General features: G+C 50.0%; 1 protein-coding gene across 1 annotated transcript in view; it reads right to left on the bottom strand.

Moving 5' to 3' along the window:
• The window catches only part of UBA2 (ubiquitin like modifier activating enzyme 2), a 146517-nt gene that overhangs the window by 28392 nt on the left and 100295 nt on the right, over positions 1–17830 (bottom strand). The window contains exon 16 of the mRNA XM_085639365.1: positions 2306–2439. Within this exon, the coding sequence (XP_085495491.1) occupies positions 2306–2439 (134 nt within the window). The remainder of the gene's footprint in view (positions 1–2305; positions 2440–17830) is intronic.

Below are 17830 nucleotides of genomic sequence, written 5' to 3'. Positions count from 1 at the left end.
GTTTAGTTACAGAAAGGATATTTTCACTCACTAAAATGCATGGTATTCTTTTAATTTAAGAAAGATAACTTGCTTGAGTATTTAACTCCCTTACCTACCTGTTCGAAAACAGACAAAATGCAGCTTACTCTGCACCCGATTACTCGACTTTTAGGATAGGATATATGTTTTTAAAGCGCTCGAATGCCGAGGCGTCTTGGCGCTGGTGTAAATGAAAGTGTTGCAGCCTATATCACGAGCCTATGTTAAGGTGAACAGCCAGGTCTTTAGTTCTTTCCTAAAGGTTTGTCTATTTGATTGAAATCACATGGCTGTTGGCAGTTTATTCCACAGCTTCGCTGCGCAGTAAGAGAAGGTTCTTCCACCCCCATCTTACTCTCCTAATCCTATCAATGTGGAGAAGACCCAACGTGCTGGATCTTAATGAGCGAAACGGGATATAGGACCTGAGCATTTTTTGGATATCTTTAGCTCCCCCACCGTAGAATGCTTTGTGGACCAGACACTGCCTTAAAATCCCCCCCGCTGCTAAATGGGAAGCCAATGGAGGGCTCGGATTCCAGCGGAAGTTGGTTTACCTCTCGGCATATTTAAGAGTAACCTCACAGCGGCATTCTGCAATGACTGCAACCTACTCATCTGGAGTTTGTTAATCCCCAGCAGCAAGCCATTGCAGTAATCCAATTTAGATAGCAGAAGGGCCACTGCCACTGTCTTTTGTAGTTCCTCCCCAATGAAGGGAAAGATCTTTTTCAAAGTTTTGATTAAAAAGAAACAAGCGGTAAGAGTATTTACCTGAGCGGAGAAATTTAATTTGCAATCAAAAATAACTCCAAGGTTTCCAACCTTAGAGACAGGGCTGGGACATTCTCTCATTGGCCACCGGGAAACATTCCACAGGGGTCGCCACTGGCCAAACTCAATGACCTCCGTCTTATCCGTATTAATTTTTAGGAAGCTGTGGTTCATCCAGGTCATAATCTCTTCAAGACACGTATGAAACCTGATGGATGTATCTTCAGGCTGTATAGCTATCGAGATTATGAGCTGGGAGTCATCTGCGTATGACACTAAAGCAAAACCATGCTTCCTAATGAGTCTGGCCAGGGGCAGCACATAAATGTTAAACATTGTTGGAGACAATGCTGATCCCTGTGGAACCCCACAGGTCAGATGGAAACTGTCTGACTGTATACCCTCCCAATGCAGGCTCTGCTCTCTCCGCTCCAAGAATGAGGATAGGAGGGACAGAGCCAGAACCCCAATCCCTACCTCCCGCAGCTGCTGCACTAACACTGTGATTCACGGTGTCAAAAGCTGCCGATAAATCAAGTAATACAAGAACTGCTTTGCCCCCTCTATCGACTATTCTTCGAATCTCTTCAGCTGCTACAAGTAAAGCTGATTCGGTCGAATGGTTAGATCGAAAACCGTGCTGGGTCGAGTCCAGCAAATCATTAGTGTCCAGATATTCCGTTAATATCTTATTCATCGATTTCTCTAGAATTTTGGATGCTGTAGGCAGACCGACAATCGGTCGGTGGCTCCATAGGATCTAAAGTAGGCTTTTTCAGAATAGGTTTAATCGTAGCATTCTTCCAGCAAACTGGATAGCTACCCGACTCCAGCACTTGGTTTATTAACGGGGTCAGTTAGTCTCCGATTCTACTAGCGGCCAGATGCATCACCGTGGCAGGGCAGGGATCTTTAGGGGATCCCGATTTTATAGAGAGGAGGAGTTTATAGACCTCTTCTTTTGTGACAGCTGGAAAACTAGTTAGCTTCACATCTAGTATGTCGGCCTCCATTTGTGGTAGATCTGGCTTGTCTGGGCCCATTCGAACTTTCAGAAGGTTATCATATATTATTTGAACTTTGTTCTGGAAAAATGTGGCTAGTTTATTACACATACTTTTAAGTCGTCATTTACCCCCAATGTGGACTGCATATAGCTTAGAAGCGGGTACTGACAAAAGGGGACGGAGGATTGAGAGCTGGGTAATGGTCTTAATTTGGAGTTTAGATTTTGTATTGATAAAAATCATTTATTGTACGTGCAAGGCCTCTCGCTGAAATCTAGAGAAGGAATGATCAGGAACAGAGTACACATACAAATAAAATAAAAAATTCTATAAGCATTGATTTGAATTTTTCATGTTTAACAACTTAAAATATCAAGTAGAACCTCAGGGTCAGCCATTTCAAATTGGATGGCTTGGTTAGTTAAAAAAAGAACAGCCCCTCATGTGCAAGAAAAATCCAGGACAAATGGGAAAATGTGCATTTAAAACAAAGGAGTAATTACCTGTAGATGTGGATGGCTTTGCATCATCACTGCCATTTGTGACATGTTTTATGGGCTCTTCCAATGGCTTTGGTGCCGCTTTTTCAGGAGCTTCCCCAACAACTTCAAATTCTACATCCTTTGCGAGTTCTTCACTGTGAAAGATAAACAGATGGGTCTGTTGGAAAGATGACATACTTGATTTTATAGGTGAACACAATACTCCTCCTGCTTAGTAGCAACTGTTGCTTCCCTCATACATCTCACTCTGTGGTAAACTATTCCTAAACTTCAAACATTGCTAAACACACATAAACCTGATGGAAATCATTTAGAAAGAGCATTACTGAAGGTAACTTTTTTTGACTTCAAGTCACAGATTTCTGACTAGTATGCCATTGCAAAGGTAGCAGGCTTGGCCCTGGTGGAATGAGCCCCAAGGTCCTTCCGGAAAATGCTTCTTGGCTAATCCGCAGAAGATCTTAATGCAGAGGACTATTTCTCTTGACAAAGTCATTTTCTGCATTATTTTACATTTCTTTGCCCCCAAGAACCCCCCAAAAACCTGACCGTCTTTGGTGTGATCAATGTAGAAGCTCAAAGGCTCATGTGAGGACCAGCTGATGGAGCCTCTACTCTTCCTTCGGAGGTAAGACTGAGCATAAACAGTGGGAAGTGGGTTGGAAATGTGAGATGGAGTTAAAACATTTGGTAAAAAGGCTGAACATTGTCCTCAACACTAATTTGTTTGGGGAAAAAGGTGATGTAGGGCGGCTGCACCGAGAGAGCCTGGAGCTCACTTACACAATGAGATGAAGTGGCTGCAATGAGGAAGAGGGTTTCAAGAGTCACAAAACGCAATGAGCAGATGTGCATTGGATTGAAAGAGATGCACATGACTAAAGTTAGGACCAGATTAAAATCCCACTGTTGCATCACATGTAATTGTAAACAGTATTATATAGAGTCTACTACTCCTAGCATTGAAGCGCTTTGTGCTGAGAGTCACAATACTCTGGAAACCAAGATTACAGATTAGCAATAATTTTTCTTATTTTTTGTGCATTATTGGAGTTAGATGTATGCTCTCGATTTCTTGTGTGTTTAGATCGGTTTAGAATAGGGATAGGATGATGGGGAAGGATTTAAAAGTGGAAGAAAATGTTTTACTTACCTGTAACTATGGTTCTCCAGTATTGGTATCTTTCATAGATTCCCATGCTTGAATCATCCCTGTCGTCGAAGTGGGAGTCCCACTGTATCATTATAAAAGCAGCAAATACTATAACCATAGGCTATAATGCAATGAACAGTAATTGCAATAGCCTATCTATACCTTTTAATAAAAATAAAAAAAACTTAAGTAATAATCAGACAACAGCACCCTGTAGAACACTCCCAAGAGAGGCAGAGTTCCTCAGATTTTCGAGAACAAGTGAGACAACATATGCCTGAGGAAATATGCGAAGTCTCTCATGGGAGGTGGGTAGTCTGCGCGTTAATCTATGAAAGATACCAATACTGGAAAAGTATGAGTTACTTACATTCGGCAACGATTTATTTGGCAGAGACGATTCTAGGTGCAGATTCCTTCACGTAGAATTATCCCCGGGCGTGAGACTGAATCCGGAAACTTTTGCCTCAGCATCCCTGAGCACCGGGGGCGGGGCAACATCACGCGACTCCGCCCAGGCGTCGTTCGCATACGTGACGTCAGTGAGGTCACATAATACGCACCCCGGCGCGCCCACATCAGTTTTCTTCTGAGAACTTTTCCGCACCACAACGCGGAATCGCCAGATAAAAAACTGTGGAAGCATGGGAACATTGTGCGAAGAGCAGAAAAAAATGGGAAAGAAACAGTGAAAAAACAACACCAGAGTAGTGCCAACACCGCAGAACCCAAGGGCAGGGAAAGAAGAGGAAAGCAGCAGGAACATACACAGTCATCCAGCCAGCACAGACAACCACCCATCCCTGTGCCCCGGAGGCAAGAGCATACGTAAAGAACAAGTTACTTTTCTTCGGTAACGCTTTTTCTGGTGGATACAGTATCTGCCTGTGGATTCCTCACCTTGTGAATATCCCCTGCGCCAGCAACATTCGGAAATTTTTGTAGCAGTCCACGCCGATGAGGTCGAAGACGACGTCACAGAGACACTGCTCCACTCGCGACTCCGCCAGCTCCATAAGAAGACCTCGTCGGCGTGATGACGCCAGTTTCGCCTATTTTTCCGTGCCTTCGAGGCACACGGACGGACTGACAGCAATATATACACAGTACATAATATACAATGCAACACAGTGCGAAGAATAAAAAGTAAGGCAAAAGAAATAACACTATGCCTTTGACAGTAAAAAATACATTTTGAAACATCATCATTAGAATTGTAGGTATACAAGGGTGGATAACGGGGAGGCGGTTGGTTCAGTGAGGAATCCACAGGCAGATACTGTATCCACCAGAAAAAGCGTTACCGAAGGTAAGTAACTTGTTCTTCTGATGGATACATCTGCCAGTGGATTCCTCACCTTGTGAAAAGATTCCCACAGCAATCCCACTCCTGGAGCAGGGTGTCCACCCTTCTATACCAGAAAGTCCTGAAGGACGGAACAAGCAAAATGTCCGTCCCGCCTCACCTCAGAATCCAAGCAGTAATACTTTGTAAAAGTGTGAAGGGAGGCCCAAGTTGCCGCCCTACAAATGTCCTCCACAGGAACACCTCTAGACTTTGCTCTAGTAGAATGAGCCCTTAAACCCTCTGGAGGTTCCTTACCGGCCAAAGAGTAGCATATCTTGATGCACAAGACAATCCATCTGGAAAGGGTGCGCTTGTGCACCGCTCTGCCTTTCCTGCAGCCAACAAAGCCCACGAAGAGCTGGTCGTCCACTCGAAAGTCTTTAGTCCTATCAAGGTAGAAGCTCACCGCCCAAGCGGTGATGCCGCTCCTCCTCCTTGGAAGGGTGAGGGGAGGATAGAAGGTAGGAAGGGTAATGGATTGCCCCAGATGGAAAGGAGTTACCACCTTTGGCAGAAAAGCAGCCCTGGTCCTGAGTACCATTCTTTCAGCATGAATGGTAAGAACAAGGGTTTTGAACTCAGAGCTTGAAGGTCACTTACCCTCCTTGCCGAGGTAATAGCAATGAGAAAGACCGTTTTGGAAGACAACAGTTTCAAGGGACACTTGTGTAAGGACTCGAAGGGAGAACCCATCAGGTAAGTTAAGACAAGGTTCAAGTCCCACTGAGGCACAATAAAAGGAGTAGGAGGAAACTAGTTAGTATGGCCCTTCAGAAATCGTAAAGCAATAGGCGAATTGAACAATGACGGCTGATCCGGCAAGCAAAGGAATGCCGACAAGGCTGAAAGATATCCCTTTACAGTGGCTACAGCAAACCCTTGCTGAGCAAGAGAAAGGGCAAACTGATGAATGTCAGATAAACGAGCCCTCAAAGGATCAATAGATTTCTACCCACACCAGAGCACAAATTTAGACCATCTATAGGAATAGATAGATTTGGTGGAATGACGTCTGGCAGACAAAATTAAATCTACCACATCTGGCGGGAGAGAAAAGAATTCAGGTTGCCCCGTTCAATCTCCAGGCATGAAGGTGTAAGCTGTGGGGGTGTAGAACCTGCCCCTGCGACTGCGAGAGGTCTGCCCTTAGAGGGAGACGGAGCGGAGGGCACGAGGAGAGGTGGAGAAGATCTATATACCACACCTTTCTTGGCCAATCCGGGGCAATCAATATGACTTGGGCCCGGTCTTGGCGAATCTTCCTCAGAACCCGCGGAATCAAGGGTATGGGAGGAAACGCGTAAAGGAGATGTGAGTCCCATCTCAACTGAAACGCGTCCCCCAAAGATCCCTGCATCGGATACTGGAGACTGCAGATTGACTGGCAGTGAGCATTCTCGTGAGTGGCAAACCGGTCCACCCTTGGAGTTCCCCACGTCCGGAAGACGTGATGAACCACCTCCGGATGTAGCATCCACTCGTGGTCGGTGGAGAACTGCTGACAGACTGTCTGCACGCACGTTCAGAACCCCGGCCAAATGATTTGCCATCAGACAAATCTGCTGATCCTGAGCTCAGGACCAGAGACGCAGAGTCTCTCTGCAGAGACAAAGCGACCCCACTCCTCCCTGCTTGTTGACATACCACATCGCGGTAGAGTGGTCTGTCAGGACTTGAACCGACTGACCGCGAAGGGAAGGGAGGAGGACCTTGAGCGCCAAACGTATCGCCCATAATTCCAGAAGGTTGATGTGAAGCAACCTTTCCTCTGGAGACCAAAGACCCTTGATCTCCAGATTCCCCCAGATGCGCACCCCACCCTGAAGTGGAAGAATCTGTTATCCGTGTGGCCACCGATGGAGGTAGATGGAAGGGCTTTCCTTGAGACAGATTGCCCTCCATGCTCCATCCAAGACAGATCCGCCGCAGCTTCTCTGGAGATCCTCACAGACTCCCCGAGATCTCCTTTGTGCTGATACCACTGCCTGCGGAGGCACCACTGGAGCGCCCTCATGTGCCAGCGTGCATGGTTGACCAACAGAATGCAGGAAGCAAACAAACCGAGCAGGCGAAGGACCTTCAGGACTGGAACAACCGCCCCATTGTAAAACAAGGGAATCATTTCCTGTATGTCGAGAATCCTTTGTGGAGATGGGAATGCCCGACATACAGTAGTGTCCAGTACCGCCCCTATGAACAGGTTGCGCTGAGAGGGCACCAGGTGAGATTTGGGCAAGTTTATCGAAAAACCCAATTTGTACAACAGCTGAGTTGTAACCTGCAGATGATGAAGCACCTTCTCTGGCGACACCGCTTTGATCAGCCAGTCGTCCAGATAGGGGAAGACTAAAATCCCCGACCTTCTGAGATGGGCTGCCACCACTGCCATGACCTTCGTAAAGGCTCGAGGTGCAGTAGTAAGACCAAACGGAAGGACCGCAAACTGATAATGTTGCGACCCTACCGTAAACCGGAGATACTGCCTGTGCGACTTCAGGATGGGGATGTGGAAATACGCATCCTGCAAATCGATCGACACCATCCAGTCCTCCTGATGCAGCGCTTGAAGAACCTGCGCAAGGGTGAGTATCTTGAAGTTCTCTTGCTTCAGAAAAAGATTCAAGATCCTGAGGTACAATATTGGACGCAATCTGCCGTCCTTTTTCGGAATCGGGAAAAACCGGGAGTAGCATCCCTGACCCCTTTCCCGCTCTGGAACCACCTCTATTGCACCTTTTTTTTTAGTAATGTCAGGACTTCCTCCTGCAGGAGAAGGTGGTCCTCCGAGCAAGGACCTTGGCAAGGAGGGTAATTTGGAGGGAATTCCCGAAAGGGAAGGGCGTACCCATTTTCTACAAGATCTAGAACCCAAAGATCTGTAGTAACCGATTCCCAATCTTGTTGAAAATGTGTAAGCCGGCCCCACACAGGACCAGCATGATCCAGAATGGTGGATCTAGGGCTGCTTTGCAGTGGTGGGAGGGGCTGAGGAGGAGGAAGAGGAGGAGAGCTGTCGACCTCGAGTGCGACCTCTGACTCTGCAGCTCTTATACAGAGTGTTCTGCTGCTGTTGATGCTGTTGCTGGGGCTGTCTATAAGAACGAAAGGATGACCTTCCAAAGCCCCTGTATCTCCTGAACGAACCCCTAGGCTGAGTTTGAAGGCCCTAAGATTTAGCCGTGGCCTTACTCTCCTTAAATCTTTCAAGCGCAGCATCCGCTCTTTTGCCAAAAAGTCCAGAGCCATCAATAGGCAAGTCCAGGAGCGTTGCCTGCACATCAGGGGAGAACTCGGAAGACTTGAGCCACGCACACCTCCTCGTGGCAACAGAAGAACCCATGATCCTTGTCACCAAATCAGCTGTATCCAAGCCGCTTTGGATTACCTGACGTGCAGCCGCTTGGGTAGCCGACAGGACCTCATTAAAGTTAATCCTATCCTCCTCAGACAGTTTTGGGGCCAATTGCTTTGCTGAATCCATAAGAGCATGGATATACCGGCCCAAAAGACAAGTGGCATTCGTCGATTTCAAGACCATACCGGCAGAAGAGAAGACCACCTTAGCCGACTGGTCTAATTTCTTCGCATTCCTGTCACTCGGGACTTGGGGGAAAAGCACCTGTAGATTTTCTGGAACAGGCAGCATGAACCACCAGACTCTCCGGAGAAGGAGGAGATGTTAAAAAGTCTGGGAGCTGCCCTATACCTCCTAGCAATGACCTTAGAAACTGCAGGATCAGAGAAGGGCTTACACCATACTTCCCTTACCGGTTCTATAATGGCATTAAATGGGAGCAAAGGCTCCGATGCAGAGGAAGGAGAGTGTAGAACCTCTGTCAGGATGTTAGGCTTAAACTCTGCAGATGGCAACTGCAGATTTAGAAGTTCAGCTGCCTTCTTAATAACAGCGTGGTATGGAGCCACATCCTTTGAAGGAGCATCAGCAGGAGGAGTAATCTCCCATTCAGGCGACAAATCCAGGCCACTAGCCTCCTTCAATTCATCAAACACATCGTCCGACACCATCAGCTCACCTTCTTCTACTTCCTCCATCAGGTACCTCTGTTCCTCCAGTACCCTTTGGGCCTCACTCCTAGATCTGATCCTCACAGCAGGAGTCGGCGGCGCCGTGACCGAATCCGACGGCGCCGGAGCCGAGCGCGGATCCAAAGGAACAACCGGCGTCGAACGAGGTCAAGTCGGCGCCGGCGAAGAAGGAAGCGGCGTCGATGTCCTCGGCGCCAGTAGATGCCAAGACGGCATCGCCGGAAAAAAATGGCATGAAGGGAGCCCGAGGATAAGCTTGGGAAACTCCCAAACTGAAGGCCATAGGACCCGAAGGTGCACCAGAGGGGTACAAGGCTCTGGAGAAGACCCCATACATAGCATTAAGATAATGCGTCGGATCCGGGCCTGGAAACAATGGATATGGCTCAGGCATCACCGGACTCGGGCCGACCGGAGCCGCCGGTGGAATCTGCGGAGCCGAAGGCTCACCCGGAGCTGGAAGCTCCTCAATCGGAACAGGAGACGAAGCCGGAGCCGGACATGGAGATGGAGCCGGTGCCGGAGAATGCTCCGGTGAAGCCACAGGTGACGACAGGCCAACAGGAGATTCAGGAACAGGCGAATGAGATACAAAGTCCTTACGGCGTCGGGAGGGCGAGGTCGATCTCGGAGCCATATCCCTATCTGAGCGATGTCGAGATCCATGCCTCTTCTTTTTCTTCGAAGCATGTTCCGAAGTTGACTTCGACGCCGACCTCGATCTTCTCTGGTCTCTTTTCTCCTTTTTCATCCTGGCGATGAACAATTTGGCTTCCCTCTCCTTTAGAGCCTTTGAGCTCATCTTGCGACAGGAAGAACATCCATCTACATCGTGGTCCGATGAAAGACACCATACGCAGTCTTCATGCGGATCCGTTATGGACATGTGCTTACCGCACTCTCGGCAAGGCTTAAAACCAGACTTCTTCGTCGTCATTTTCAGCTGAAGACAAGAAGAGAGAGAGAGATACCAGCAGAAAACAAAGTAGCAAATACAGCTAGAGAGAGTCCCGAAAACCGTTACCGTCGACGGCGCGGAAAAAAGGGAACTGACGTCATCACGCCGACGAGGTCTTCTTTTGGAGCCGGTAACGTCAGCGGAGTCGCGAGCGGAGCTGTGTCTCTGTGACGTAGTCTTCGACCTCATCGGCGTGGACTGCTACAAAAGCTTCCGAATGTTGCTGGTGCTGGGGATATTCACAAGGTGAGTAATCCACTGGCAGATGTATCCATCAGAAAGTCATGGCACACGTAGACTACCCACCCCGCCCCCCCATCCTGAGCAAGGAATGGAACCAGTCCCAAGACAGACCGGGACAACAAAACTTCCAAGCCACCCCAACCTAGAGGGCAACCACCCACAAGGGCAAGACATGGTCAGAGGGCCCTCAAACCAGAGGATAGCAATGGAAGAGAGGGGAGGGGGGACAAGGATAGAAGCAATTCCCTCCCCAAACCTGGAGTAGCCAGAGCAGCAGGGCACCGGAACCCCATCCTCCAAAGAACCAAGGGAGGAATGAACCACCCCCAGACGGAGCCACCCGTCAAGAACAGTACCGAAGACCAACCCAAGGGTCCTCGCAGAATAGGGGAGGAAGGGCGGGCCGTGAAGGAATCTGCGGCTAGAATCGTCTCTACCAGATACATCTTTACCGAAGGTAAGTAACTTGTTTATCTGATAGAGACTACTAGCCGCAGATACCTTCACGTAGAATAGATACCCTAGCAATACCGCCTGGGAAGAACCCACCAGCCAATGCAGAACAGAGGACCCCACAGGGGACCCGATCTGTGGACCAGGTAGAACCTCGCCCCTGCCAGGCCAAGGGAACCCCCACAAGCAGAACTCCACCGACCCCAGGGGGATGTAGGAGGGAAAGAAGGCTGAAGAGGCTCGTACACTCACAGCAGAGGAACCAAGGGCAAGGGCTGAGAGGCCGAAGCACCCCACTCCCCCACAAGGCAACATAGCTTCCGCCGAATGCCAAGACAGGAAGACAGAAGAAGAAGCCTAGAGAGCCCAAGAAAACTAGGGAGAAGAAGGCGAGCCCACTCCAGATGAAGAGCAGCCTGCCAGCCAGAAAATTGCCGGCAGTCAAGGCCAGAAGCAAGAACAGCCCGAGGCCCCAGGAAGGCAGAGTAGGCGACACCTGGCAAGGGAGAACACAGGGACACCCCAGACCGCAGAACAGGAGCAGTGAGAGGAGGAGAGGCCCGGGCCACCACCACGAGTGGCGCGCACACAACCTCAGGAAGCAAAAGCAACCTACATAAATACCATGGAGAACAGGTACTCGAAGGCGACCAGACCCTCCAACAGAGCGCAAGCCATTTGACAGCTACCATAACCCCACATAGGGCACCCTCTTTGGAAGAACTTCCGCAGCAGAGGAAGAAACAAAAGAACCACGGGGAAAAGAAGCACCCCTGCTGCAGGCTTGACAGCAGCCTAAGCAAAACAGAAGGCCGATCTCAGGGCCAAGTCTGCGCAACAACTCCTGCAGAACTCTCACACAACAACAAAAGGGCCGTCCAGCAGCCAACAATGCCAAAGTGCCAAGGAAGGACGTAAACGGCCAGAAAAACATACTCCACAACCATAACAGCCGGCCTAAGAAGGCCCAGAGGCAACCCTAACTCAGAAGTCACTGAGGAGGGGACGGAGGAGGAGGACGACGGAGCCCTGCCAAGAGCCTCTGGATGGCAGAGTCGGCCGGGGCATGAAACAGACTGCCATCAAATGGGAGATCAATGAGCCTCTCCCGAATATTTTCGGGGAAGACACCGTCCCGAAGCCAAGCATGGCGACGGAGAGCGACTGAGGAAGCCATGGCCTGGCCCAGCGCCTCAGATGTCCAGAGCGGAGCGGAGAATAAACGCCGCAAGCTCCCGGCCATCCAATGCATGATGCCGCAAATCCACCAGAGCAGACACCTGGGACGCTGCAGACCCCAGAGACTCAGCCGAGTCCCACAAACAGGAGGAAGCCCTAGCCAGCACACACAAGGTGTTAAGGGCCCGCAGGGCCGCGGTGAAAATGTTGCGCCCCAAAGTGTCCAGCCAGCGGGCCTCCCTGGACGGCGGAGCCAACAGGGGCGGCAGGGAGGGAAAAGCAGTCCGCAGAAGGGGGCTGGCGGCTGAGGGGTGAATGGACAGGCACTCCGGGTCACGCGGCGTCAGAAGATGCGGATGCACCGGGTCCCCTGAGGCAGGACGCATTCAAGCCCCCGTCAAGGCAGGAAGGAGCAAACCTTCAAAGGGAAGCAAGATTTCCCTCCCACCAGAGCTCTGGTGGAGGACCTCCAACAGATGGTCCGCCGGAAAGTGAGCCACCAGGTCACCCATGCGTAGGATGCCCACAGCCGTGGCCACCGCGTGAGCGAAGGCCGCACCCGCATCCTTAGGGCCCCGCGGTGGAGAAAGCAGCTCCTCTGTGGGCGACGGCTGCAAACTAAGGCGGCCGTCCCCGAGGCCAAGCGGGGCGGGCAAGGGCCAAACTTGGAAGTCAGGAGGGGCCGAAGAATGACGGACCTGCAGCTCTTCCGACGAACACCCCTGCCTCAGGAAGGGCGGGGAGCCGCCCTTCGACGCTGGTGAAAAGGACACCACACGGCGACCAGTCTTCGAGGAGGACGATACCAAGATGCAGCCTGCCTCCGGAGAAGGAATGTCCTAAGACGAATCCGTGGAACGACCCCCGCGCGGAGCCGTAGAGTCCGCTGCTTGAGGCAGGATACCGGCGCCATCCGGCGTCACCGGGCAAGGGACCTCCAAGTCGCCCTGCACCGGAGACCGGAGTAGAGCTGGAGCGGCACCGGCCCGACCCCCACCGAGGCAACCACCTGCGTGGGGGAGCGGGACAGGCCCGGGGAGGGGCCGAAAGCCCTCCGCCAGCCGCGGCCCAGAAGGAGGCTAAGGTCGCCCGGCAAACCCTGTGGCAGCGCCAGGGACGACACAACCTCCGACTCTCCCTCCAACGAGGCTGCCGCCTGTGAGGAGGTACGAGAGGGGCCCGGAGAGGGACGAGGGGTCCGCCCTGGACCCAGAGCGGGACGAGAAGAGTCCACCGACCCCTGTGGCTCCGCACAGTCCAGCTGCTGCCGGCGCCATAGCGGCGTCACCTCGGCCTTAGACAGGACCACCCTGCCAAGGGACCGAGAGGGGCTCAGGGATGCGACCAGAGCCCCGGCGACCTCCCGCGACACCACAGGGCCCCTGCAGGGGTTTGAGGCAGAGACGCCGTGGCCTGAAGGAGGTGCCCCAGAGGAGCCGCACCCCTACAGCCCCACATTCTCCAAGCCTTGATCCAACCCAGTCGGCGCCGGAGCTACTGGCGGTGCCGTGGAGGGCCCTGCGCAGGGCGAGGGATGCGCCGACGCCCCAGGAGGGGGAAGGAGGAGGAGACGCCAGCGAGGCCTGCAAAGCCGCCGCGTAAGTCTCCATTTGGACTCTCGATGTCCCAACACCGGGAAACGGTGGATAGGACGACACGCGGGGCCGCATCACTCGCAGAGAGTCCATGCCCCCGGTAGGCCGGAAACCAGCCCACGGGGACGAACTGCGACACTTACCCACCGGGGAGAGACGCTCACGTGACATCGGAGAGGACGACGACCACGGCTGGACCTGAAGCCGCCCGCCGAAGCAGACCGAGGAGAGGACGTCGACCTGGAGAGACGCGCCAAGAGAAGTTTCATTCGGCGCTCCCGCCGCGACTTCTGCTTCAACTTTTGGCACGCCGCCCAATCTGTGATGCTGTGATCCTCCCCCAATCACCACATGCACATGAGGTGAGGGTCCGTCGCTGACATAGGACGCCCACAAAACATGCAAGTTTTAAAGCCCGAAGGCATTCGCACACTGTTCCACCAAAAAGAATGGAAGACAGGGGGCCTTAAACAGGGGACCCTCAATGGTACCTCAGGCCCTGGGTATAAGGGGTACCATTTACTAAGGACTTACAGAGGGTGCTTAAAGTATTGCCAATTAGACAAACAATTGTACAGTTTGGGGGAAAAAAATCTTGCACGGGGACCTGGTTGGCAAGATTCCAATGCACTTTGTCGGAATTACTTCCAATTCCATGTAATAAGTGGAGTTGACCATGCCACTTTCATACAATTACAAATTCCTGGTGCAGTTTCTTTCTATTTTCTTTATATGTAAACAAAACAGTAGAAAGAACTTTGTATGTCTCAATAGTAAAAACGGTCTCCCCATTACTTAAATGTATTTTTCAGATAAACGCATGGGCAATTGCCATAAAAGATCTAGAAAATAATAAATGATGAGAAAATACCACACTCTGGTTAACATTCCATAAAATAAAGACAAGGTTCTTACAATCTTATATACAAGTAGCCACTGTATTGAGCTTCAATAAATCTTATACAAAAATGTTTGTTTGAACACAAGTATGCTGGAGATTAAGCATCTTAAAAATGATCATAATTAAGATTATTATCCAATAAATTATCCAATAAATCTGTTACAAACTAAAATGACACGTTAGTCATAGTTTAAGCTTTCCAAATTTTCAGAATGACAATAGGAATGCTGGAAGTTGTTAAAATGTAGGTTCTTTGTATCATTAAATGCTCTCTTTACTTGTATTGATTATGAGGTTTTCTATGTATATGCCGCGATTTTGAATCCCAGAGATTTTGCAGGGGAAGGGGATCTACAGAAAGAACCCTACTCTAGAAGACAAATTAAGCAAATAACTGATAAGGCGTTCTATGGAATACAGAAAGGAATATGCTACTTACCAGTATGCATCTGTTCTTGGCATGTAGAGCTGCAGAGCCACACACTAAGGATAAGATCGCCATCTGGTGTTGGGCTCGGATGATTGCAGGTTGTTGTTGTCTTCGGAAGAAGTCTTTGGTCAGGAGATTGGTGACTACTCCCCTGGACAACAGTGCGCATGGGCATCCACTCCATCCTCAGATTGTTCTTCGCCATGATGGGAAATGATGGTGTGTAAGAAGTAAAGAGAAAGTATGTCCATGTGTAGTGTCTAATTAAGACAAATGCTGGAACAGATACAGGTCCCCGGGGAGGCGGGTGGGCGTGTGTGGCTCTGCAGCTCTACATGCCAAGAACAGATGCATACTGGTAAGTAGCATATTCCGTTCGAGGCATATGAGCTGCAGATCACACACTAAGGATAGACTATATAGCAGTGTCTCCCCTAGCGGTGGTCACCTGTATCAGTTGCAGCAGTTTGGAATAGAGTTTTTAGGACAGCTTGGCCTACTGAAGCTTGTTGTTTGGATTGCACATCAACACAGTAATGCTTAGTGAAGGTGTGTGTAGTAGACCATGTGGCTGCTTTGCAAATGTCTTCTAAGGGGATGTTCCCTAAGAATGCCATAGAGGCCCCTATTTTACGCGTGGAGTGCGCCCTAGGGGGAACGGTAAGAGTACGTTTAGCTTTTTGGTAACATATTTGGATACATTTGACTATCCATCTGGCGATACCCGATTTGGAAATGGGGTTGCCTTTGTGTGGTGGAGCGAAAGCAACAAACAGTTGCTTGGTTTTCCGAAAAGGTTTGGTTCTGTCGATGTAATAGAGCAAGGCTCTTTTAACATCTAAGGTATGAAGTGCCCTCTCGGCTACTGAGTCTGGATTAGGGAAGAAGACTGGCAGTTCAACAGACTGGTTTAGATGGAAAGGGGAAATAACTTTAGGGAGGAATTTTGGATTCGTCCTAAGAACCACTTTGTTCCGATGGAGTTGTAGGAAGGGTTCTTCTAGAGTTAAGGCTTGTATTTCACTTACTCTTCGCAGGGATGAGATTGCGATGAGGAAAGCCACTTTCCATGTTAGGAACTGCAGTTCGCATTTGTGCATTTGTTCAAATGGTGGACCCATGAGCCTTGTTAGAACAATATTAAGGTTCCACACCGGGGAAGGCGGTAACCTTGGAGGAATGATTCTTTTAAGACCCTCCATAAATGCTTTAATAGCTGGTACCTTAAAGAGGGACAGGTGTTGTCTATTTTGCAAATAGGCTGCTAATGCCGCTAGATGTAGACGTATAGAGGAATACGCTAAATTGCATCTTTGCAAGTGTAATAAATAGCAAATGGTGTTCTGGATGGAAGCATCCAGTGGTTGTATGTCATTGTTAGCGCAGTAAATGGCAAATCGTTTCCATTTTGCAGCATAGCATGCCCTAGTAGTAGGTCTCCTGGCTTCTTTAATGATATTCATACAGTCTGGAGGAAGGTTGAGGTACCCGAACTCTAAGACTTCAGGAGCCAGATTGCCAAGTTCAGTGCTTGAGGATCTGGGTGTCTGATTTCTCCATGGTTCTGGGTTAAGAGATCCAGGGAGAGATGCAGTTTTTGATGTGGAACTAGCGATAGTTCCAAAAGTGTGGTGAACCAGGGTTGACGTGCCCAAGTGGGAGCCACTAGGATGAGTGTCAGCGACTGTTGTTTCAGTTTGCGTACCACAAATGGAATGAGAGGGAGAGGCGGAAAAGAGCACGCAAATCTGCCTGACCAGTTCATCCATATTGCATTGCCCTTTGGGTACCTGGCGGCGAAGGTTGGGCATTTTGCGTTCTCTGGTGTGGCGAACAGGTCTATGTCTGGTTGTCCCCACTTTTGGAAGAATGGGAGTAAGACTTTGGGGTGTAGTTCCCATTCGTGTATCTGCTGTGTGTGGCGACTTAAGAGGTCGGCCACCTGGTTCTGAACCCCTGGGAGGTGTTCTGCTAGCAGGTAGATGTTTCGGGGAATTGCCCATCTCCAAATTTGTTGCGCCAGTTGGGACAGTTGTAGAGAATGCGTCCCTCCTTGTTTCTGTATGTAATACATTGTGGTCATGTTGTCCGTGCGGATGAGGACAGTTTTGTTTTGGAGATGCACTTGGAAGGATTTCAGTGCTAGGAACACCGCTAGAAGTTCTAGGTGATTGATGTGGAACTGTTTTTGTTGAGTGGTCCACCGTCCGAGTGGTGTGTTGAAGGAGGTGGGCTCCCCACCCTGTGAGAGATGCGTCGGTGGTCAGCACAACTTGTGGAAGGGGCTCAAAGAACGGCCGCCCTTTGGACAGGTTGATGGTGTTCCACCACTTCAGTGAGCGGCTGTCCACCAACACCAGATCGGTAAGTTGTCCGTGGGCCTGATTCCACTGTTGTGCTAGACATTCCTGCAAGGGATGCATTTGAAGGCGTGCGTAGGGTACTATGGAGATACATGACGCCATCATGCCTAAGAGTTGCATAAACACTCTTGTGGGGAGAGAGTGTTGTGATTGAAATGTTTTGATCAGACTTTGTATGTTGGCTATCCTGGCTATGCTGGGATAAGCTACGGCTTTGGCTGTGTCTATGGTGGCTCCCAGGTATTGTTGGACTTGGGAGGGTTGTAGTTGAGATTTGGGATAGTTGATGGTAAATCCTAAGTTGTACAGGGTTTGAATAGTGCGGTGGGTGTGGTGAACGCATTTGTCTAGAGTGAATTAGGTATAAATGGCCGCACACTGCTCGTCATACCAGCAAGTTGCCCCATGGAACTATGGGCGATGTAGTAGCGACGGCGAGTACGCCTATGCTACGACGTGTAAGAAATAAGTATGTGTCGCATTAGCCATCCCTGGACACGTGTTTCGAGGTAGTTGCCTCTCGTCAGCAGGGAGTAGGTAAGTGTAGAGGGGTGCCGTGTAGACTGCCTGCAATTAAAAATAGGTAAAGTACCTTTCAAAGCGCGCAGGTGCCGGTCAAACTACCTCGAAACACGTGTCCAGGGATGGCTAATGCGACACATACTTATTTCTTACACTTCGTAGCATAGGCGTACTCGCCGTCGCTACTACATCGCCCATAGTTCCATGGGGCAACTTGCTGGTATGACGAGCAGTGTGCGGCCATTTATACCCAATTCATTACGGCTCTCCTGAGCTATCGGACTGACGAGTCTTTGACCGGCACCTGCGCGCCTTGAAAGGTACTTTACCTAT

The sequence above is a fragment of the Triturus cristatus genome, chromosome 12 (assembly GCF_964204655.1).
Source record: "Triturus cristatus chromosome 12, aTriCri1.1, whole genome shotgun sequence".
Classification (NCBI taxonomy): domain Eukaryota; kingdom Metazoa; phylum Chordata; class Amphibia; order Caudata; family Salamandridae; genus Triturus; species Triturus cristatus.
The sequence above is the reverse complement of the archived record's forward strand: the minus strand, read 5'-3'. Positions and strand labels throughout refer to the sequence as shown.